At 35.9% G+C, this 23,074-nt stretch overlaps 4 protein-coding genes across 6 annotated transcripts in view; 1 reads left to right on the top strand and 3 right to left on the bottom strand.

The window, feature by feature from the left end:
* The window catches only part of LOC114523108, a 72,717-nt gene that overhangs the window by 1,266 nt on the left and 48,377 nt on the right, over positions 1 to 23,074 (bottom strand). For 2 of the 3 annotated variants that reach the window (XR_003686980.1, XR_003686983.1), the window contains 7 exons: positions 12,317 to 12,461; positions 11,793 to 11,899; positions 11,562 to 11,709; positions 11,012 to 11,086; positions 10,697 to 10,793; positions 10,315 to 10,372; positions 8,906 to 9,979 (listed from right to left, as the gene is read on the bottom strand). The gene's annotated coding sequence lies outside the window, so the exon portion shown is untranslated. Of the gene's footprint in view, positions 1 to 8,905; positions 9,980 to 10,314; positions 10,373 to 10,696; positions 10,794 to 11,011; positions 11,087 to 11,561; positions 11,710 to 11,792; positions 11,900 to 12,316; positions 12,462 to 23,074 lie in introns of those variants that run through there. The other variant, XR_003686981.1, reaches the window with a different exon arrangement.
* LOC114523149 (alpha-1,6-mannosylglycoprotein 6-beta-N-acetylglucosaminyltransferase A-like) lies at positions 198 to 1,378 on the bottom strand. The gene is made up of 4 exons (XM_028544012.1): positions 1,155 to 1,378; positions 635 to 709; positions 392 to 488; positions 198 to 289 (listed from the first exon to the last, which is right to left on the bottom strand). Exons 1-4 carry the CDS (start codon positions 1,359 to 1,361, stop codon positions 228 to 230), a joined length of 441 nt encoding a protein of 146 aa, XP_028399813.1. The 5' UTR covers positions 1,362 to 1,378; the 3' UTR covers positions 198 to 227.
* Positions 1,505 to 23,074, bottom strand: part of LOC114523127 (alpha-1,6-mannosylglycoprotein 6-beta-N-acetylglucosaminyltransferase A-like) — a 76,970-nt gene continuing 55,400 nt past the window's right edge. The window contains exons 6-7 of the mRNA XM_028543979.1: positions 1,755 to 1,850; positions 1,505 to 1,641 (exon numbers count right to left, since the gene is read on the bottom strand). Coding sequence (XP_028399780.1) covers positions 1,522 to 1,641; positions 1,755 to 1,850 — 216 coding nt within the window. The 3' untranslated portion in view covers positions 1,505 to 1,521. The remainder of the gene's footprint in view (positions 1,642 to 1,754; positions 1,851 to 23,074) is intronic.
* Positions 16,632 to 22,904, top strand: LOC114523083. Its single transcript, XM_028543916.1, has 7 exons — positions 16,632 to 16,801; positions 18,341 to 18,488; positions 18,938 to 19,042; positions 19,474 to 19,649; positions 19,862 to 20,104; positions 20,734 to 21,037; positions 22,692 to 22,904. The coding sequence occupies exons 1-7, from the start codon at positions 16,649 to 16,651 to the stop codon at positions 22,880 to 22,882; spliced, it is 1,320 nt and encodes a 439-aa protein (XP_028399717.1). The 5' UTR covers positions 16,632 to 16,648; the 3' UTR covers positions 22,883 to 22,904.

Genomic DNA, 23,074 nt, shown 5'->3' with positions numbered 1-23,074 from the left:
CGTTTAATCGATTCCTACGGGTTCACCAATTTGGCACGACAAAAATCATGCAAGAAGCCATTGCATGTATATACAAAACGACATCTTATCTACACGCATATGCTGCAGCCATTTATAAACCTCAGTTATAGACACTGCATTCACTATATGCAATTGTCCGTCTCCGAGACCCTGACCGATTTTATTTACCAGATTATTTACCATAATTGTTAGGTGTTTTTCAGGCCTTACCTTTTAAACGTACTCAGTTTATTTAAAACGTTCCAGTATGATGGTTCACATAGCATTCCTGTAATAAAAATTATTATATAAACTAATGTACATAGTACTCATTTCACGTTGTGATTGGCATGTTAATAATTATACATTTATAGAATATATTAATTATCACCGTTCTCCCAGCATGCATCTTTACAAGACTGGCCAAATTTTCCTTTGATTGTTTTCATATTCCGTAATGGTGGCCATTGGCTGTCTTCACAGAATTCCTGAAAATATTTTCATTCTAGTAAACATGGGATATTTTAAGTTGTAGCATCCTCTTGTACAGTATATCTGTAATTCTGTATGAAGTAAAGACTGCATGTATAAATTAAATTTGAATTTACAAGACCATGCAGAATGAATATCTTACAAGATGTTCAACTTGTGCACTTATTCTTTCCAACATTCCTTCGTGAGTATATTCATAAGGAAGATATGGTTTTAACTGAAATTCAATGAGGAAATTATATATAAACAGTGAAAACTAAGTTGGATAAATTGCAACGTAACCTTTAGGCATTTTTTAGCATTGCATGTATTGCACTGAAAAGTGCCCTCTGCATCATGAATTCTTTGTTACAAGCTGATAACAAGAGCATAAATCTCTTATTTTTACTTCAACTCAAATACGAACAATAAGAGCTGATAACAGCTTCAAATCGGCTTTGAAAATCATATAATTCATTGTAATTTTCTTATATGTCTTCTTTACACCTATTTTGGAATTGAATTGTTGAACATGAACTGTTAAATGATCTATCGTTTTGCGATTCAGTTTCTAAGAGACTCGATCAGTGCATATCGTTGCGTTAACGAAAGTATGAGAGTCTGATGCAACTGTTTTAATTAAACCTATGCCATGTTTAAATTAATCGGCAGAACGTACGTACCGTGTTTGTCATAATTTTCTTCATAACTCTATCCACTTCAGTGACATTCGATATATTAATGGTATAGACATAAGGTTCTCCTATAAATTGCTCAGCATACGAATTTTGTGATGTAATAAGTCTTCTCGTTGGTTTAGAGGCGAAAAATTTGGAATTGTATCTGTTGAGAGGAACTGCAAACTGCATGAAAACAATTTCATATTTCATGATTGGTATATTTGCCAGCTCAGCGTTTTTCGTTCAAGTATATAACAAAAACACGACAAATAGACACTTCCTGAATTTGTTCTCGGGCAATGAAAACCAGCCCACTATAACAATAGATGACACTGCCCGCCTCGTTTCCAAGCTATTGTTTTGTTTGCACTCAAGCAAATTTTGGGAAGTGTCTGTTAAGACTGACCTTTGGGTTTATGAACGCTGCCCCATTTGCAACAGCTTCTAGAGGCGCCGGTCCTTCGAATGGAAAGCCAAGACCGACAAAAACCTAACAAAAATCCTTATATCTGTAAGCGTATATCCTGGTCTAACCTGTGGTCTAACTGCATGAGATCAATCACCGCAATGATATCTTCTGTTCTATATAAAGTATATAGCTACCTTTGATTGTTGTAATAGTTTCTCTATGGTGGTTCGGTTGACGACCCCGTGGTTGATGACGTCTTTTGGAATGTATTTTGATTTAGCAACTGTTCGCTATATAGAGACATATAAAACAGACGGTAAATATAAAAATATGTAGGCCTGTTTTAGACGTCGAACTTTTCATGTGCCGAACCTAATGTTAATGAGCTAAAGCCTTTGTTTAAGTTCATTTGCATTCGATTCGGCACATGAAAAGTTCGACGTCTGAAACATGCCTAACTCAGTTTATATAAGGCTTATAAAATTTATCGCATATGGAATATATTCACCGTATTTAAATTTTCACCTATATAAATTTAGTTAAAACACGGCTCGCCCCTATAGTTTGGCCATATTAATTCCTGCCGCTAACAAAAACAAGGAGCTATTGTGATGGTATTTAGAAGTCAAACTTAAACTCAAACTTAACATGATTATTATCAAATTATAATAAAATATCACTGCATGGTTATGAAACTATCTGTATAAATATATGGTCAACAATCTTCTTACGTTAAAGGTACCGTGAATCTCCACATATTCATGAATTTTGTCGAGGTATGCCCGGTTATCAACCTGCAGATACGATACAAATAGTTTTATTACATTTACGAATGCTCTCTAATATCTATAGTACAGGATTATAATATAACTACTCACAGAATAATGTATGAGCTATATTCTGCATATACGGTGACTAGCAAACTGAATAAAATGGCCGACATGCAGTTTTGCCCAGGAGTGATGAAGAAGGAATTAAAACACTTTTTGAAAGTACAGTTTCCTTTCCAGAGATTCAAATAACTTATTTAAATAACTTAACTCGAACTTTACCGACCTCAAATTAAATCAATATAGCCAGCAAGTTAATTTTTTATGCATTGTTTATATTTCATATTTTCATTTTTTATGCATTGTTTATTTCATCAGTTTATATATACGACCCGAGCTCGTGGTATAATTGTTAATTATCTTGGAGTGCAATTTACTTTCCAGTAGCTATCCAGTTTTGCATAGACCAAAGCCATATTTCTTTTTGCATAAGTTTTGCTTTTCTTTGATATTCGTTGTGCCGCACCAGAAACGAAACCAAGGAATGAATTGTCTGGACTGTGAGCTACAAAATATATTTCGAGTCGCGGGTAAAAAAATCAGTGAAATATTGAAATTTGTATATTAAAAATATATATATATTAAAATTCTAAGCGCGGGGGTTGTGAAGCAAAATTGATGACATGGAAGTAGATGTTCATCTATTCAAATTTTAAAGAGTCAAGGACCATGCATTGCCAGGAAACGGTAATTTTGGTGTATAGCGTGAAAAATATCCTTACCCCAAAACGATCGTAAATCAAGGATTAATTCACATGGCCAGATATTTACGACGCGCGTGCACGTTAATATTATACTCAATCCATGTTCATTGTGCAGGGCCGTAACAAAAGAAAATGGCGCGGTTTGGGTGCGGGTACTAAATGATCCAATCATCGATCAGGATTTGCATGTATGTATCAGGACATGATAAAATGTTTGAAACGTACGGAACATGGTCATGAACTGTCTCAAATTCAACGACAATTTGCCATAAAAAGACTTGTATTTCTTGTTATCGTTTTCACCGGGTTTTATATAGTTGAATTCAGCTTCGGTACCAAATGAATCCACTATCCTCATCTTGCATCTGTGGATGAGGGTTTAAAGATGTGACGAGTGTTAGAAGCACATCATTCACTACAAACTGGGATCATTTACTACCGTCGATGCCATTAATCGTGATAGGTGATAATTATCTTTTGTAAACAATTAGTTATTAGTAACCAATTAAAAACGCTATTTTTTTGCAATGAAACTACAGAACTGAGATATATATATGGCACTGCAATAAGAGTTCACGTGATTACATAGAGGGATTTTTATCGCTATTAGAGTCTCAAGCCTATTATAGAGAGTTTTTCGACGTTTTGAACGCTCTTGAAAGTTGAAACTGGGTGCTTTAGTATTTTTACTGGTATGGTATTTTTACTGCATTTTTAAGGTGGACTCTTAGCGTTTTTCCGTGCCTGCGCTTAAACACGCAGGAGTTGTTCCCAGGATTAATAAAAACGGGACTAAAAAATGTACGCCGGACCTCACGATCAGGTTACTGCAACTTAATTGTCAGGCCTCAACTTGCTCTATGCATGTCTTCGTCACTGATTCATAATAATTTTATCGATAAATTTTGGAATGTATAAATCCAAATGTTTCGTATTAAATACTTGTGTATAAGTAATTACCTTATCTCAGACCAGTAGGGGCCAGAAAAATACCTCACAAATAAGGCGCCCATGATATCTGTGTAAATCAAGTCATACTCAAATTGCTGCACTGTACTGCTATTGATACAACCATTTTTGTCTGGTCCAGGTGTATATCTGTAATATAAGATTATTACCGCGTGCATATAGAAGTTATTATCGCTTTGTATATTCGCAAAAATTATAAATATGTGTGTTTAATATTGTTCTTGCCGTGAATTTATGCAGACTCTATACGCGCTATTTTCTACAAATGTAATGAGCAATCAATATTATGGCAAATACTACAAATGTTTATGAAGGTCAATGACATGAATTATAAGCAATCATGTAATAACATGAGTGTTGATGAAAAGGCAATGGCCAATAAAATATTAGCCTATAAGGAAACAGGACTATATAAATGTTAAATGATTTTGTTTCCAACATAAAAATTTTATGGAAATGCTAATTTAATGTACCTAGCTATATATAATTGCACATGCAGCAAAAATGCTTTTCCTGGTTTATGAAAACAGGACTATTAAAACACCCTATCTTTATAAAATAGATAACAAAAAGCTATTATCTATATATTATGGATACTCGCGCAACGTATCACCTCTTTGATTCATTTAGGGATTTTAATATAGTGATATCATGTCCAAGGAGATATAAAGATGCGACTACATCACTCCATTGAACCAACTCTCCCAGAGGACCGCCATTAAACGCTTTTGTCAACATCGTAGGTTCGATTGCAAACGCCCCAAAGAATACGAGAATCTGTAGTAGAAGAAATCAATATCGTTTGATTCTTTGTTTCGTTTAACTAATGACCATATTCTTCTAGTCTAATTTATTTGTGTTTGCATGTGATTGGTCAAAGTACCTCGCTAATCCTGACATTATTTCAGCTGCTGACATATTATTGATCGGGTAATTTATGGAGTCTCCTTAATGGAGGGTTTGGTTACCAACTTGATGTCTGAATAAATTTCCCACTGTTGGAGTTGAATACACATGCATAGAATAGTACACATGCACATACATGAATATGCATAAACAAATAATTCAGGAAGTTGTTTCTCATGGATTGGAATACATTTCGAAAGAATTCATGGTCAAGTATTGTTCGTATATATAATTCCTATTAAAAGAACATACTTTCTTTTTTGTACGTTTTGTTAATAAAGGTCTCTTCTTATGAAGAGAAAGAAGAGCTGATACCCAGTCCTTTTTCATCGATGAGATACGGTTTCTCATCCACACGTACTTTTGATCGCTGAACCATTTCGTAAGAAGTTTATCGAGATTTGGGCGAATTTTTAACCGCTGTAAAAGACAACTGAAGTTATGTATACGTTATTCATGACATAAAATTTTCCAGCTCATCAATATTTATGTCAAATGATTTAACATCCAGAAGGATATGTCTTAAAGTGGAATTATCACCCTCATGCAACATTATTAATTTGGGGTCGGGCATCGCCACTTCAAAGAGCACAGAAAAACTAATTCAAAGAGCACAGAAAAACCGAATGCGTGCACGGTTTAAACATATAACAGACCGTCCTGTTAATATCATCAGACTGGGGTGAAGAACTTTTTCTCCATGGTAAGCGTGGACACCATCTCTCAACCTAAAGATATAAGAATTAAAGAATAATTTTGGGAGAACGCAAGCCAGTGGTGCAAAGTAAAATTTTAAGAACGTTTGAACTTTTTAAGTTTGGACAGTGGATCGAGTTGACTATCGGAGATTTGGAATCTGGTTTGTGAAAAGTGAATTGCGAAATGTATTATATATGCAGTTGTTACATAGCTACCTCAAAGTTACATACCTCGCTCAAATAGATAAGCACGGAGCAGTCATCTTCCATACGCACGTTATACATCGCAAAACAAGGTGATTTCCAAAAGGATTTTACAAACTGCAATACAAGCAAACAAAACAGCACATTGACTATGTCAGGAAGATATAAAACGAAAATCTTGGGCTGTTCAGATATCTATACAATACATGCATGGCGTGACAAACCGAGTCCCAGACCTACAGTGTATATATGAATTCAGTTCATTTACGATTATGATGGCCAACGGACCAGCTGTGTCTCGGGATCTACAATGACCGTGCAGTTCATGCACATTTGTTATAGGAATGTCCGGGGTCAGTTAATCTACCATGACTTGCCAGGTTATCTATTTAGACCTTGCTCTGGACTCGATCGTTAATGCAAAAATTGTCAGAGATGGGTCAAATATCTAGATCGGTTCATGATCTACGGTAGGGTCGGGCGTGATTATAGTGGCCACATGCAATTTAAATATATAAAACTAGAAATTAACAATTATTCGATAATTCTTCATATCATGCGAAAACTGAACTCGATGATTGTTTTATCATTTATTTAAAAGAAAGAGTATTACAATTTTGAATTGTTCGCTTGGATTTGCGTCGATTTCACATCTCCTTTTCATCGCTCCTTTGGGGCGTTGATGTCTTCGCCATTGGTGTGACGTCATAACGTGGGATACGACTGTTTATCCTGTTTATCATATATAATGACGTATAACGTGCAAGAAAAAAGTCGTTATGACGTCACACATTAGCCAATCAGAGACTGTGAATTCTTTTAAATAAATAATATTGGTTATAATTACCAAAAATTTGGAACCACAGAATGGATATCTGGTAGTTGGCTTAGGAACGTGACAAAATCTTCGGACATGCTGATCTTCTGCGGAAAAAAAATCGAAGAAGAAGCATGACTCGGGTTCTATATATTAATTTTGTTTAAATTTTACGTACATTGGTCACACTTTTTTATGTGCACATTGGTCACACTTTTTTAGTTAATTAAAGTTCTATATTAAGGTGGTAAACATTGAAAATCATTATTTATCCTGTTTTCGTAATCGATTTTCTCAAAAAATGTATATAAAGAACGCGAGAATTAAGCGAAAAGTTTTGCTAAATTATTAGGGTTTTTCCCTGAGCTGGCAAAAGAGTCCATTGGCTTATTTTATTGTTTCAATGTTCTAAAATGCTCATTTCCCTTTCTTTCGTGCACGATAACTCAAAAAGTAATAAAGTTAACTTGATAAAAAATTTCTTGAACCTAAAAGTGTTGTATTCCGTTCAGTCTAAGTAAGATAGCGACTGTTTATTTTTGATAGATTGCATAATAAGTTGCATAATATTAGTTTGAAGTGTGTTATTGTTTGTTTATCAAAAACGTACTGTCGGTCAACGCTGTACGTACGTGCATCAATATATTGTCAGTTTCGCGCGGAAATTTACCGAAAACTGATATTGGTGGACAAAAGCAAACTTGAAGTGAATATACAGCGAAAACATTCAAGACTGTTTCCCAGTATAGCATTTTTTCCGCAAGTGAAAAATCAGTTTAACCTCCAGATGGTTGCAGCTGAGAGCTCGTTAACAAAAGCATATGAAAATTAATGTTGCTTTGCGCTAAAAATAACACTTGTGAGCGCCACGTTTGCCCCGCGTGACCATTCTTCCATCTTACAACGATTACCTTAGTAATCCCGGTTTTTTTAATTTTGAAAGAGATCATTACTGCCGCTTGTAATCCAGTCTGCATGCATGTATGTACGACATACATGAACGATTTCATCATCCACGTACACAGCACAGCACGCTGTAAGCCTATTTCGAAGATAAAGCGAAAAGTTCCCGCCGTCACGTATGTGCACTTACAAAAAAACATTCAAACACTGGCTTGTCAAATATTGGAACAGGTAGATTACATGCACATAAATTTCCCTTGCAGCAGGTATTTCAAACGCCCATTCAATTTTTCATCATCGGGTCTGAAAATATCTTGCACGATTCCGGAATCCTGGACGTATCAATTTTGATATGCAGGTAGGGATCTGTTCTAACTTCTTATCAAAGTATTGAAAAATATTATCACATTCACCAAATATAGTGGTTATAAGCTCAATTAATTTATTTAATAAAAATGTTAAATGTATTAAAGCCAATTTTTTACATTTAGCCAATTAGGGAGAACTCCTTCGTATCCCCGTATTCGTTTATTATTCAAGGTGATGTGAATAATACGTTTACTGTTGGCAGATGTTAGCATTGTCGATTGTGAAATAATCGGACATGTTCGAAAAAATTAAAGCCAATTTCTATAGCCAGGAAAAGTGCAAATAGAAATGACCGAAAGAAAAACACGATTAACCATCCAATGCTTAATTACTGACCTTTTTTGCCTTCTTGTAGTTCTTGAGTACTCCGCACCACCAAAATGGGATTGTGCATTTCCTGAATTGGGCTTATATTTTCCATAACATCAAATATCGTTGTAAATATGATGACTGTTACTCCAATATGTAATATTAGTATGAGAACAAGTATTCTCGTTAACTTTACTTTCATTATTGTTTTAGAAATGTGGTTTTTGGTGCTTTTACTTTTGACATAAACGTAGTTCTGTGACGTGTGGGCCTTTTTATGACCAATTACAACTATAACCCAATGTGCATTTCGCGCAGTAATTTGCATGCAAAATATCTCCCCAAAACAATCATTGTCTGAATCTTTAAACAAGTTTTGCGAGTGGGCTGAAATTGAACCCTTTGCCATTTTTTTCAAACGAAGAAGTATGGATTTTGGCCCAATCAAACCTTTTAAAAAGCATTCCTACGTTTACAGTGTACTACGGAAGTAATTCCATCCGCAATTAATTCCATCCTCCGCTCTACGGAAGTATTTCCATCCGGAAGTAATTCCATCCTCAACCCTAAACTGAGACTTCAAAACATTGCGATGTCATGAAGTTCAATTTAACAGTGTAATGAAATCTTAGCAATATCTGTGTAATATAAGTTATATTCATTTTGGCGCTTGGCGTGAAAACTGCATTATACTAATACTATATGTGTTTATACCATTGATACAATACTTCCACCTCTAAAACTTTGGAAAAAATCCTGTTAAAAAGTATGAGTAAGGCAAAGTATACCATGACTTCGGTTCAACTGAATCGAAGCGTGTGCATAGTGAAGTTGACCTTGGAGTGGCAAAAGCAATCAGCATCCATCCAAATTTCATACAAGGCAAGGCTGAGAACCTGGAGGCAGAGCGTGACTATCGTAACTCTGGGGGTGTAACACAGAGGTTTTGCCGACTCGTAGCACTTGAAGCACATCCAGAGAAAGCAGATAACCATTTGGTCAGTTTTTTAATTGTGCATAGAATCTTTTTCATTACTGTAAATGTAAATCAGAAACAGACGAGATACCGAGGCCTTCATGGTGCCATTACCGACCAACTTCCACCTTGCAAAAATTGGAGGTGCTGCAACCCCCTTCCGCCACGCCGCTGCTGAGAACGTCTTCTTTGCTAGTGGTCGCGATGCCCGTAGGACCTTGTCTCTAAAGCCTGTTTCCCATTAATCAACGACAGTCGCCGATACATTGTTGTTGATGATCACTTTTACTGGGGAATAAAATGATTTGCTATTTTGAAGAAATTATCTTCCTGACCGGCTCCAAACTTTTTTCCGGTAGAGATCTGAAGGATTGACAGATCTGAAGATCTGTATATGCATATGTAGGGATTTACGTATGGCTTGGCGGTGTCTTTACATGTAAACATGCTATTTGTTGATAATAAATAATGATGTTCTCAGATCATTCATCATTCAAATGTACTAGTTGTTCTAATTTAAGATTGACAGAATCTTCATTCACCAACATTTGTTGCATAACGCAACTTGATCTTTGATGTAGTCACGACATGGACAAAGTCTCACGTGTGAGGCAGAGGAGGATACACAACTGTGTAACAATGGCTGTTGTTGGAGGTGACAGGTCTTTGTCTTATCGTACGACGGTGCAACAAGTAAATTACCATGTTCCACAAGTTCACACGTTATGTTTGCTCTAGAAAATGAATTAGAAATTACATTAATACAAACGGTGAACGGTATGACAGCCTAAATAGGTTCGTGAATCGATATTTCCTTTTCACTGTTGGATATACCGTCGTTAACATCTAAGCGTGTACACGTGATCATAAAACATGTTTTAATTAGATTCAAAGTTGTAACGTTTGCGCTTGAAACAAGTTGTCTTTACCGCCTAAACGTTACAACTTTGAATCTAATTAAAACATATTTTATTTCACGTGTATACGCTTAGATGTTAATGACGGTAAGACATATCAATTGGAATTTAGCTAATTGTCAGCTTATAAATCAAATTTGCCAGGTGCTCACCTTCTAAACGAAATGAGTTGATTTAAAATGTCCCAGTATGATGGTTCACATAGCATTCCTGTAACACGGTTATAGTCCAGTATGGTTACGTAGAAAATGGTTGCATATAATTGAACATTATTTCAGCTTACTACACGCCTAGAAACTCTGAGCCTGCAGTTTATCAGCACGGAGAAATGTTTATTGTTCACACTTGTCAACAACATTAACAATATTATTTTATGTTGATAGCAACTCTGAACAATGTGGACAGCACAGCATTGTTTCATCCTGTTCATATCAATACTGTATCAACCTGATCCTTTTTTAGGCATGTATATAGCCACGTGTATATGCGAATATATTTAAATGATGCATTTAATTTCTTCTAACAATCTCTAACCTTTCTCCCAGCATGCATTTTTGCAGGACTGGCCAAGTTTTCCTTCGATTTTTTTCATATTGTGTAATGGTGGCCATTGGCTGTCTCTACAGAATTCCTGCATGCGTGAAAATGTATTTCAGCAATTAACATTGGGATTTTATTGCGTCTTTACCTAGCACCCCTTCGTAGCTGCTCTTTCTAGTGTTGGATATTCAAACACTCATCGTATTTTAAAAAATAATAAAGTTCAAAATGTTAACAAACCGTTCGTTTACATACGCGGTCATCCACTTTAAATAAACTAGCAGGAAATAGCATGCAACAATATCTTACGAGATGTTCTACTTGTGCACTTATTCTTTCCAACATTCCTTCGTGAGTATATTCGTAAGGAAGATATGGTTTTAACTGAAATTCAATGAAGAAATTATATAAAACAGAGAGTGAATGTACGCAATTCTACTCAAGATCGGGTATAAATTGCGTATATTCACATACTGTACGGTTATACATCCAAAAACACAACACTAGACACTCATAATACAGTCAAAAAAATACACTAACTACTCCTAACCTAAACAGTCCTACTAGCTAACTTAACACTAAAGATACCTTAGTGCAATCCTATATAATCATAATTCGATACTTTAGAGATTGCACTGTAAAAACAGTACCAACTTAATAAAATTGGTTGCCTTAGATGATTGCACCAAATTTTTCATTGGTTGAAATAACTAAATCTTGGTTAAAAAAATTTTTTTGGTTCTTTTTACCAAATAGTATTGATCTAAACGAAACCTTGCGAAAGTACTATAACGATGATACAGAGGTGATCACCCTATGACTAGCCGCGTCTAAATATGTTGCAGGGTAGTATGCTGACCTTTGAATCTTGGCATAAACAGGGCACCCGGAATATTTGATACTTGGAGAAACAAAAATTTGCTTCGTGTCAAACGTCTTTGGTTTCCAATGGTCGTTATATTGTCCTTCTCCCTCGCGCAATTCATTTCCTCCCAAGGCCACATCCCCTGTATGCAGATATAAAATGCATTCAAAAGTAGTTCACACAAAATCTGTCGTGTAAGTCCTGTAAGTGTCCGTTGCAGTATACCTGGCATTAGCAATTGACCGCTGTCCAATATTGGCTTGAGGGTTGCTGCTTGTGTTCCATAAAACCAATTCCCAAAGATATTAAGTACTTTCGCGTTTTGGGCAACTCTATATAACACAACATCAACGTGTCTGTCGACAGAAATAATTGTAGCATTTACGTGCATGAAGGGGTACGACACGGTGGCGGATCCAGGGTAAGGCTGAATAAATTACCACAGCTCTGCCTGCTCTGGCTTACCAAAACTTGCAATCGGATTGAAGGATTTCTATTTAAAAATATTCTTCAGAAATTTAAGACCAATAGCGTTGCTATTGAAGTATTTTGAATTTAAAAATAAGCCTCAGCCTATACCTTAATCCGCCACTGGTGCGACAAGCTTCCAAAAATTCCACGTTTTGCATTTCAGCCAAAAATCATACTACCATTGCACTCCAGAATGCAATTTAGCACGATTTTGTTCATCAAAGAGATGAATGAAATACACGTCATGAAATAAGCGTTCTCGAGAAAATCATTCTTACTTAATGGAAAATCTACTCCAGCCAATAGGTAAAGCGTATCTCTTGGCGGGCTTCCCACGAAAACAGCATTCTTCATCACCACGATCTCTGTGACAATTCTCACAGAAACATTTATTAAAATCTGGAGTTTTGTCAAAGTATTCATCTAAAATTGCAATGAAAATGTTAGTATAAAGTCTCTAAATTGGGCTTTTCGACACTGATACATGCAGCATTTAGTGATTAACACTGATGTACACCGAATATGTGACATGTACTGAAATGACCAAAAACAACTAATAAAAAATACTCTTTTATTGTCAGAAGCCTATTTCGCTCAGTATATATATTATCATATGAATGGCGACTCAAGAAAACGTTCACACATGTCTCGATAACCACATTTCACCTGGAGTGCTGCAATCCCCGAACTCTCTAGGACATGCAGAAATAAGGAAAATTAGAAATTAATTATTTTGAATTTTTACGTGCGTATACGTATGTAGCTACAAAAAACGCGACAGTGGAAAACAGCCCTAAATATGAACAGTAAATACGTTTTAGTCGCATGCATCAAGCTTCGCATTCAGTCAAGCCATTTTTTTATTTTGCCTGTCAACCTTCGACCTAAAATTTCACCAAAAATAACTTTTCACTGCCGCTACAGTCGCTCAAAATTATACGCACTTTTGCTCGACATTACTCCGAGGAAGCAAAATTAGAATTTAAACACACACAAAAAATCGCCATTTCACACAAAAAATCGCCGTTTTCAAATTGCACTCGTGAAAAGTTTCACATGCAGTCAGTATTTATTTTATAGTCATGGATTAAAATATTTAAAAATATTTTCGTGTTAAATAGACAATCAAACCTTGGGGCGTTTCAAGTCTGGGCTCTGGAACAGCACCAGGTTGACTAGATCCTGGAGTAGTTGGTCACATTCAGTGGAAGGAGGATTGCTTGGTGGAGGACTTGGTTTAGGAAGGGTTTTTGGTGGAAGAGTTTTTGGTGGAAGAGTTTTTGGTGGAAGATTGCTTGGTGGAAGAGTTTTTGGTGGAAGATTTGGTGGAAGAGTTTTTCGTGGAAGAGTTTCTAGTGGAGGAGTTTTTTGTGGAAGGGTTTTTGGTCTGCGACCAAACACAGGGGGTTGTTTAGAAAAGATTAGACACAAGACGTGGATGAAGCCATTGAGATCTGATTTAGTCTAAAAATTTAAAAAATGTGCTCACTGATAATGGCGGATGATATTGTTGTTGCTGATGATATGATTGTAATGATGACAAGAAGAACTGATGATGGTTATGATCATAGACACTAATAGTGATCATCATCATTGTAAGAAAGCAATAATAGTGTGAATACGATTTTGATTATGATTTTGGTTAGTTAACTCACCTTATTTTAGAAATAAATATCACCGATTTTACTCGTTTGCATCAATTTTACTAGGAAATTATTTAGGATTGGATAGTGATGTTGCATAACGAATCTGGTAGCGGCAATAATTATGGTAATTATTAATTATTTGTACACACATACATGCTCCCACCATTCCGTTAAAAATGGTAGGTAAACTCTGCCTTGAGCGTCAACATGGCGTCCTGGTTTTATTTCCATCTCCGCTGTGGGCACAACATATGCAAAAGGAGGCGCATTTGGATGTTTCTCTTGAAGCCATAAAACATATTGGAATATTATGGGTGGAACCTTTGGAATGAAAGATAGGTCTTTACTAGTCTAATTTGGATTTAAAGCGTAATACTATATATATGATCGTAGTTTTTTTGTTTAAGTACCTCGATAGTTAACAGGTATTGTTCCTTCAAGACAAACTAGCTCCCTGTTCTGACCATGAGGACCGGCTACAAGGGAAAATAAGAAATACGAGAAGACTCCCTAGGATGGGAATAGATATTTTATTATACATTCTTAGCAAACAATGTCTTAATTATTTCGGCTTCTGCTTACCAAAATGTTTCACGTTTGGCTTCAGCGATGGATACTTTTCTAACGCGTTCGTGGCGTCTTTTAATGCTATGTCCGAGTATTCATACTGCAATAAATTGAACTGGAACTATTTATAGAACTCTATGAAAGACTAGAAGGTTGGTCAATTCATTGGCCTGCTGCATGCTATGTAAATGCTTAAATTAAGCGCTGCTAAGTCCATACACGCCAGGAAAACTGCGTATTTGAAGTGAAGGTGGGCAGAAATTTTTTATTTAAAATGCATGGCATGTCTGTATGTATCGACCTACATACTAGAAAGTTGGAAAAAACGTGAAGTTTGAAGTGGAAACAATATTTCCACCCTCGACTTGATCCTTGACTTCGACACTTGGACAAAGACTATTTATGATATATTTATTTTACAGCTACCTTTATAATTGAAATGAATTACAATAATCCTATGTCAAAATAGACGTCGAGTTTGAAAGAAGCTTATATGATGATCTAACAAAAAATGTTCCTTGCGTTTTTCTTGCAAGACAATCAAACTGCGCATCGACTGCAACGACTGTGTAGGTAGTGTAATTTTATATCCATATGAATATATTTTATATAGTAATACCCCAAGATGCGAGTTCAAATGCTGTGGTAGGTTCCCTCCTGTCTTCATTGGTCTACTGCAGAATATTAAATGCAACCACTGAATAAATAGCGCTATTTGCTTGTTGTTCAAAATCATTAACTTTTCATTTTTGTCGTTCATAATTTCAGGGATTATTTTCCTTTCATATAATGCATGTATTATATTCGTGGCTATGGCGCATGTCGAAATTTGTTGTTGTCGTTGTTTTACGTATAATGTGACATTTACGACTTTACATAGCTATACGACTCGGCGACTTTATATGACCACGACGATTCAGAATATATACGAAGAACGTATGTAGAAAACGTATGTGTATAAAATAAAACTTTGAACTCGACGCAGAATGTGTAGTTGAAATTCTGTCGTGCTGATTCTTGCCGATAAATTTACCTATAATAATACGGGTCATGCAATGTAATAACAATTTACTGAAAAATACTATACAAATAGCAAAATATTAAATACTGCTTTACTGCATGAAAATAAAAATAGGGTATACTCACCTCCAAGAAAAAGCGCGTCCAATAACGACATATTTGTCTGTAGCGCGTTTCTTCACTTTATTTTAACCGAATGTTTAACTCTATATCCTTTATAGCTATGCATCTGAGATATTTCCTACCGTGTACTTTACAGTGATTACTAGGAATTTTTAAATGCTATGACGTATATAAAATATATTCGTTTAGGTATGAGCATTTCCTGTGAATTATATGCGACCACCCGGCATGGATCTGCATTAATTGAATGGGCGGTATTTCCTGTCTTCGGAGGTTTCTTCCGTTTTCGGAAAATAACAACGAAGCATTTTTCGCTACTAGCTGTATTTTAATAAGAATAAAACATGACAGCTTGAAAAACTTTGCAGTCGGCTACAAGAATATGCCACTTTCATATTTAGCCGGTAATAAATCCATAAAAGATGCGATGATACAGAGGTGATCACTCTATAACTAGCTGCATCTTCGCATAAATAAGCACCCAGAATATTTTATACTTGGAGAAACAAAAATTTCTGTCAAATTAACTGCTATGGTTTCCAATCGTCGTTAAGATGTTTTTCACCCTCACGTAGTTTATTTTCTCCTAAGGCCACATCCTCTGCAGATATTAAATGCATTCAAAACTGGTGAAAATCTGTCGGGTAAGTCCTGTAAGACCAGTTGACTTCTTTCATGGCTTTAGGGTTGCTGCTTGTGTTCAATGAAACGCCACATGTCAATTCTCAAAGATATTTAGTACTTTCACGTTTTGGGCAACTGTATAAAACACAACATTAACCTGTCTGTCGATGAGAATATTCCTGAATACAATTCCTGAATTGGGCTTGTATTTTCCCTATTAAACAATAACTAACATCAAATATCGTTGTAAATATAATGACTGTTACTCCGATATTATAATATATGTATGAGTACAAGTATTCTCGTTAACTTTACTTTGGTGAATGGGAATGAGTAATCAGTGAAGGAAAACATTTTTATCACACTTTACAGCGATTTGGACAAACAGAAGGTGCCGAGAGAGTCAAGTGGATGAATATTTATAATGGCAGTCTCGTCCCAGGCGCTTTGATGTGGCACATGGGCAAGGAAGTCGTGGTTGCGTGATGCTCGCGCGGGAATAGCAACAACCTGGTGGGTAGCAACTTCCTACCCATATCTATGCTGCTTCCTATATTTATTCTGTAGCGAAGCTCATTCATAGTTTGTTGTCTCATTTCACAGTTTCGAAAGGACTGGTTTGTTTAAAACATGGCATCCGCCGCAGTTGAGACAATAGTGGAGGAGATTGTTGAACAAATCGTTTTTTCAGCAGTTGAAAATGCTGTCGAATCAGCAGTAGAGAGTGAGGTGGAACAGCTCGTAGAGGAAGTCGCAGAGCAAACAGTCGAAGAAAGCGTGGAGGTAAAATGTCTTAAGTTAACAGTCCATTTCAAACATATTGTACCACGGTCCAGGTTTATTTAAATGGAATTTTCCGGCGTGAGTGTTACATGCTCTCATGTATCTATACAAATGTAGGCTTGATTGGTAAATTTCTCGATTCAACGTCCGCCTATAACCAAGGGGGTAATACTCATTCATAACAACGCACGCAAACAAATAGATCATAGCACACAAGTAGCACAACTAACCAATGTGAAGAACGCACCACATTCAACACGACATTCAACACGATAATCAAAACGATAATCAACACGATAATGTGACGATAATCAACACGATACTCAAAAACACCATATGACTCATTTCCATCATTCAAACGTTTGAAATTCAAATATTGCTTACAACTCCTCGTTTAACCGGTGTGTAACATGAAAGTAGTTTAGCCGTAGAAATATATAAAATTCCGTCCTAAAATGGACTATATTTGCACGCCGTTTCTTATAAATTATAATTACTAATACTTAAAGTATCGCAATTTTCTCAGCCGTTATTTTATAGAATTTCTTAAAAGGTCGTATTTAAGTCAACCAACAGTAAAAAATTGTGGCGAAGTCAACTTAATAAAGGCGGATTTCCACTTACAGCGAAATCATTCGCTGGCGAAATATTTGCATATTTTCTTTTGAAATTGAGAACAGTCAAGTCGCCCTAATTTATTTATGCTGTTAAAATTCAAAAGAAAATATGTAAATATTTCGCTAGCGAACGATTTCGCTGTAAGCGGAAATCCGCCTTAAAGCTGGTCAATATTTTCTCGCGCACGTTTTTTATATAAACTAATTACTATTTCTATGTATATATAGACGCGCACCAATAGACTAACGTCTAAAGAATATCCGCAATTTTCTCCGCTGCTTTTCTGTAACATTTCTTTGAGCGTCCATGGGCGAATATACCATTTTCCGATATACTCTACCATGGTCGAATACACATACATACAAACACACACAGACATGCATACATAAAACTTTATTCCAAAAACAAAAGCTGATTTCCATGGGGGGTGCATGTGCACTAAGATAATTTAACAATCATACAAGTTTACAACTTACAACTATTTGCAAATATGTAATAATATATAATTGCCATTTTTGCATCCCTATAGATATGTTATTCCAAAGAGATGCGCCATCGTATGAAAAGCTCCTTTTCATAAATTCAGTATTTGGCATAGCGGGACATAATAGCGGGAGAAATTTAGCATAGCGGGACAAAATTGTCGGGCTGCATGCCCACGCAACTGGTCTCATACGATAGATCACAGCTCGTCTTATAAGTGAAGCATCACAGTTTCATACTCGATATTTTCGTTCGCTAATGAGGCTATAAGCCCTTCGGTGCATATTAAACACAATTCTCAATACCAGTGCGTGAATCATGCACACGTTTTCAATAGAGACACAATTTAATTTTATAGTTTAATGTTAACAACTTGTTTGCTTATGATGTATGCTTTCTCTTGGGACGAGGAGTGCACAATTGTACCATATTTTTTAGTCTTTAGTTGAAGAAGAAGTGGAAAGTATTGTAGAACAAGAAGTAGAACAACAGGCGGAGCAAACGGTGGAAGAAAGTGTAGAAAATGCGGTCGAGGACGCTCAGGAAGGTTTTTGGAAATCTATGCTGAGAGATAAAGTCCTTCCAGGTATGTGTTGTTAGTTTATTTGTGATGTGTTTGTTTGTTTCTTCGGTTTGTTTGTTTGTCTTTATTTTTTCTTTAACAGTATTTCTTGGTTGCAATTCTTTTCCATTCTTTCTTTGTTTGTGTCCTTGCTTGCTTGCCTAATTATTTATTTATTTTCTTCTTTGCTTGATTCCTTTAACATTCCTTCATAGACCCTTTCTTTCATTTATCGTAGACATTTGAGGCATTTGAGATCAACAGACGGACAAGTTGCAACTGTACAATAAATTTAGCCTTGAAATATTTAAAAACATGCATGTCCAGATAAAGTCTATAGTCTGAGTGAAGGAATTCCATTCATCAATAAAGTAAAATAAAGTAATAGCCTGATAAAAAATGACCATGATTCTGCTGTGGCAGTACCGATTTTGACTGTTTTACATATGTTGAAAATTCCGTTTTATATATAGCCGTCATCGCAGGCATAACCAGTGGCCTGGTAGTTCTAGGAATCAAGGAGGCAATTGATAAGTCACAAAAGGACAGTGGCAGTGGAAATACTAAAGAGACTGATAGTATGTATTCTCCCATAGTCTGCACGAAAAGGTTTTCTAAGATTTTATATTCTTAATAGTTTATGGCAGTGTTAACGTTCATTTGCACATGCATATTGCGTACTTTGGTCCAAAATATCAAATAGATATCAAAGGAAGATCCCCATGCATATATACATGCATTGTTGAATTTGGGGGGGGGGGCATATATTCGTGAAACGCAGGATTAATTTCTTTTCAAATCAATTGTCTTTACAGTCTATTGCCCCCCCCCCAATTATCGATGCTGGCTACGCCACTGAATTTTCGTAGCAAGAATTATCGAAAAACCCTTGAAAGAACTCCAAATTTTTCCTCTTTGTCAATCAATTATTTTTATATTTAGTCCAATTAGTCAGTTTCAAACATGTTGTACAATTTATAAATCTGTTATAAATTTATATCATTTACAGATGATCAACAAGCGGTATCAAAAGTGCTTGAGGTTGTAGATGAAGTCAATAAACGTTGGAAAAACAAGCTGGAAGACTACCAAAAGAAAGGCATAGACCTGGGTACATTCCAGTACAAAAACAAAACACAAGACGCCGGTAAAACCTTTGGAGTATTGGTCACAAATATGAGTATGGTATGAATGTAACAAACACAATTTCCGCACGACTGTACTCACTGTAGGCTGTGTAGCTGGCTGTTTTAAAGGATTGTGTCTGTGAGAAATTTCCCCTATGGGGGTGTTTCCCCTGCCCCGTCTCTAGCGCCACCACTGCCCTTGATTTGCTCCTATCTGATTGGCTCAAAGCGCCTTGTATTGATGTTGCCATACACTCTTTTTTAACTGAGGAACTCAACGCTGCTAAAGACATTGCTGTCAAGAGTACAGCTCACAAGAGCTGGAATAGGAATATCGAGGAATTCAAATGGCGCGTGGCGAATGCATGTGAGGATCTGTTGGCTGTGTTTGAGGTGAAAAACGCTGGGGGAAAGTTGAAGAAATTAGATTTCCCCCTTGATGCGGACAAGGATTCGATCAACTCAGTGCTGGATAAGCAAATGCCTGAATATAAGAATATCATCAAGATTGAGGTATGCAGACCACTTCAACTCCTTTTTAATGTTAGGTACGATGAAATACAAATTAAAATTATATTCTTTGTCGTAAAGATTTCCTTAGATTTATAAGATCAGCTTTAAAATGCTCGCTGTGAAATCAAAAGCGTTGTTATAAAATTGCACTACCGGGCGAGGGTAGTGCAAAGGTGATATGAGGCGAAAATTCAAACAAGTAACACGGGTTAACTTTTCGGGTGGTGCGTACTATTTATGTTTGTAGTGATTTATTGTACTTAGTCATTGCTTTGAAGGTTATTAATGCAGTTTCAATATTCCTATATTCACGGTTCTGCCCGCCCAACGTCCTTGCATGACATAATAGCGGTCAAAAAGAGAATTGTAAATCTGATTTATATTGAAACAAAATCTTCGTTTAACGTCGTGTTCGGTAACTATAAGAGCATTTATAACTCATAAATTCATTGGCATTGCAATGAAGTTCATAAATCAATTGCAATGAACCTCGAACCCTTTTTTTTAAAGCCCACGCGAAGGTAAAATTCCTCGCGCAGGATTGCCCATTCTGCACAGCTGTATTAACCAATCAGATTGCGTGTCTGGTAGTAGTTATTATATAAACTGCTTTATATGGTTTAATATAGTTAAAACGCCATCTCAACTCAGCAGTCAATAGTATTGCTAAAAAAAGTGGTGTCAATGCAGTCAAAAAGTTGATTAGTAACCCACTTCAGACCAAAATTAAAGTTGGCTTTGAAAAAGAGATTATTCCTGAAGTCAAGGCAGAAGCTAAACAAGCAGCAAAGGCAGAAACGACGGTGGTTATTAACAGCTACATGCCTGAAATCAATAAGCATGCAGCTATTCCTGTCTATGGAATCGCAACACTGAAGCATTGGATGGAAAAGTATGTAGCACCCACCGCTAAGAAGGACGCAACTGCGAAAGGTAAAAGATCCTGTGCGTTGCATGTGCGGGGTAACCCATATATATTATTTATTTATTTGTTTATCTATATTAACTTACACATCTATTTATTAAATTATTATCTACTACTGCGTGCTGCTGCTACTATACTATTATGGCAATCAGGCAGTGTAAATGTTAGCAGAATGCTTCCTCAATTTGAATAATGAAAAGTCGGAAAGGTGCATATATCTTGAAAAAGCTTCAAATGTCAATTTCGTCGCGTCTTGTGTATTTACGGTCTATATTTTTTCAACTTGCTTCTCTTTTGTCAGTAACTTGCACGTAATGGCTAGCGCCATTTTGCAAATTTCAGTTTTGTTATATTTAGCTGGAGCCTGGAGGTTATAAACCAGGGCGCTTATATATAGGGCGGGTTTAGGGCGGTGCAACGCCAGTACTTTTGTTGATCGACGTGTGATGCGGGGGATTGGTGCCTAAAAGTACTAGTTTTGCTTGATCAGCGGTGTCACTCTGACTCGCTCATCTATTTTTATCGCTTCGGTCAACGGGTACCGTATACTACAAAAAATACAATGCATACATTAATACCATCGCTACAAAACACCTTGGATATATTTACTAAATTTATCAATCATTTTTAGACTTGAAAACAACTTAAAAATGCTTAAATTTTGCAAATAAAAAGTATGTTTTTATCGAAATTTTGTTAAACAGAGGCGGGATGCAATTTACTCGACAAACGTCATCATCGGAAAAATCGGAAAATGTCTGATTGGCTGTTGTAAGTTCGGAAAATCACGAAGGCCAACTCAATGAAGAGAATATGTCTTCGATTTGAGGAAAATGCTATTTATAATTCATCAGATAAAAAACTTTAACATACCTTTGTTAAAGGTGGCGACGATTTTACAGAAAATATAGTCCAGCTTTCAAATTTGGTATCCATGAAAGTTGTTAAGACAAGGACAAACAATGTGGGATATATCTTCTCTCAATTACGCTTTTTTAACATTCAATGTATATAAAATCCCATTGCCATAGTTATATTTTAGTCATATATCCAGTAAATGCATTTTCACATCGGATAAACAAGACCTGTCAAAATGTCAAATTTTCGCATTTTTCACCAAAAACACGCTCGCCTCAGGCTACTTCCGCATCACACGTCTATCAGCGCGCGGTCTTTCGTTGCACCGCCTTATATATAAGCACCCTGATGTAACTGCTTATAATATGTCAAATTTGACCGAATCAAACCGTAGAATTTGTTCACTAATTCGATTAGAATTTTTGCACAACATTCACTCGCGCAAATTAAAATATTTTATTAATAAATAAGGAATAGACAAATGCGAACCTGTAATTGCATTTTAATGTTTCGTTCATTTTTTCTATCTAGTATATGTCCACTCTGTGTTCATTATTACATAGAAAAATTATTATTCCTCATCGCAGTGTTTTTCTTATTGCGTAGAAATTCAATTATATTTAATAGTAAGTGGTTACCTTAAAACAAGTGAGAAGATTTACATAGCTATATAAAGAGTAATTCAATAAAGTTTCCATAATTAAACGAGATTATTGCAATTTTTTACATGCATATAAATGATATAATGTTTGTATATAAGAAAAATATTTCAGTACAGTTTTCAGTATTTTTATTATGATTTAGCTGTACAAGCTGCAAATGCTGTACTTGAGCTTCCACCAGCGCAGATAAAGTCAACGAAAATATCTGAAGCAGCGAAGAAAGAAGTCATGAAAGAGTACAGTCAGAAAATCAAGCAGGTCGCTAAAGAAGCAGTGGAGAAAGAAATCAAGAAAGCAGTTGAAGATGCAAATAAGCCAAAGGGCAACAAATAGAAGCAGCAACATGCAAGTTGTCGAAAATATACCGTGAACAGAATGTTGAAGGAGATCGTAACGTAATCGAGCAATGAAAGAGAACGTAAATCGAACAATGCAGGGTCATTATTACGTATATCAGTATTAATTATATGATTTGCGTTTATGTTTTCACAAAATTTAATCTAACTACATCACCTAAGTTTTCTA

This window comes from Dendronephthya gigantea, unplaced genomic scaffold (assembly GCF_004324835.1).
Source record: "Dendronephthya gigantea isolate DGI-Jeju-01 unplaced genomic scaffold, DenGig_1.0 000000F, whole genome shotgun sequence".
NCBI classification, from domain to species: domain Eukaryota; kingdom Metazoa; phylum Cnidaria; class Anthozoa; order Malacalcyonacea; family Nephtheidae; genus Dendronephthya; species Dendronephthya gigantea.
This window is presented reverse-complemented; position numbering and strand designations above follow the sequence as displayed.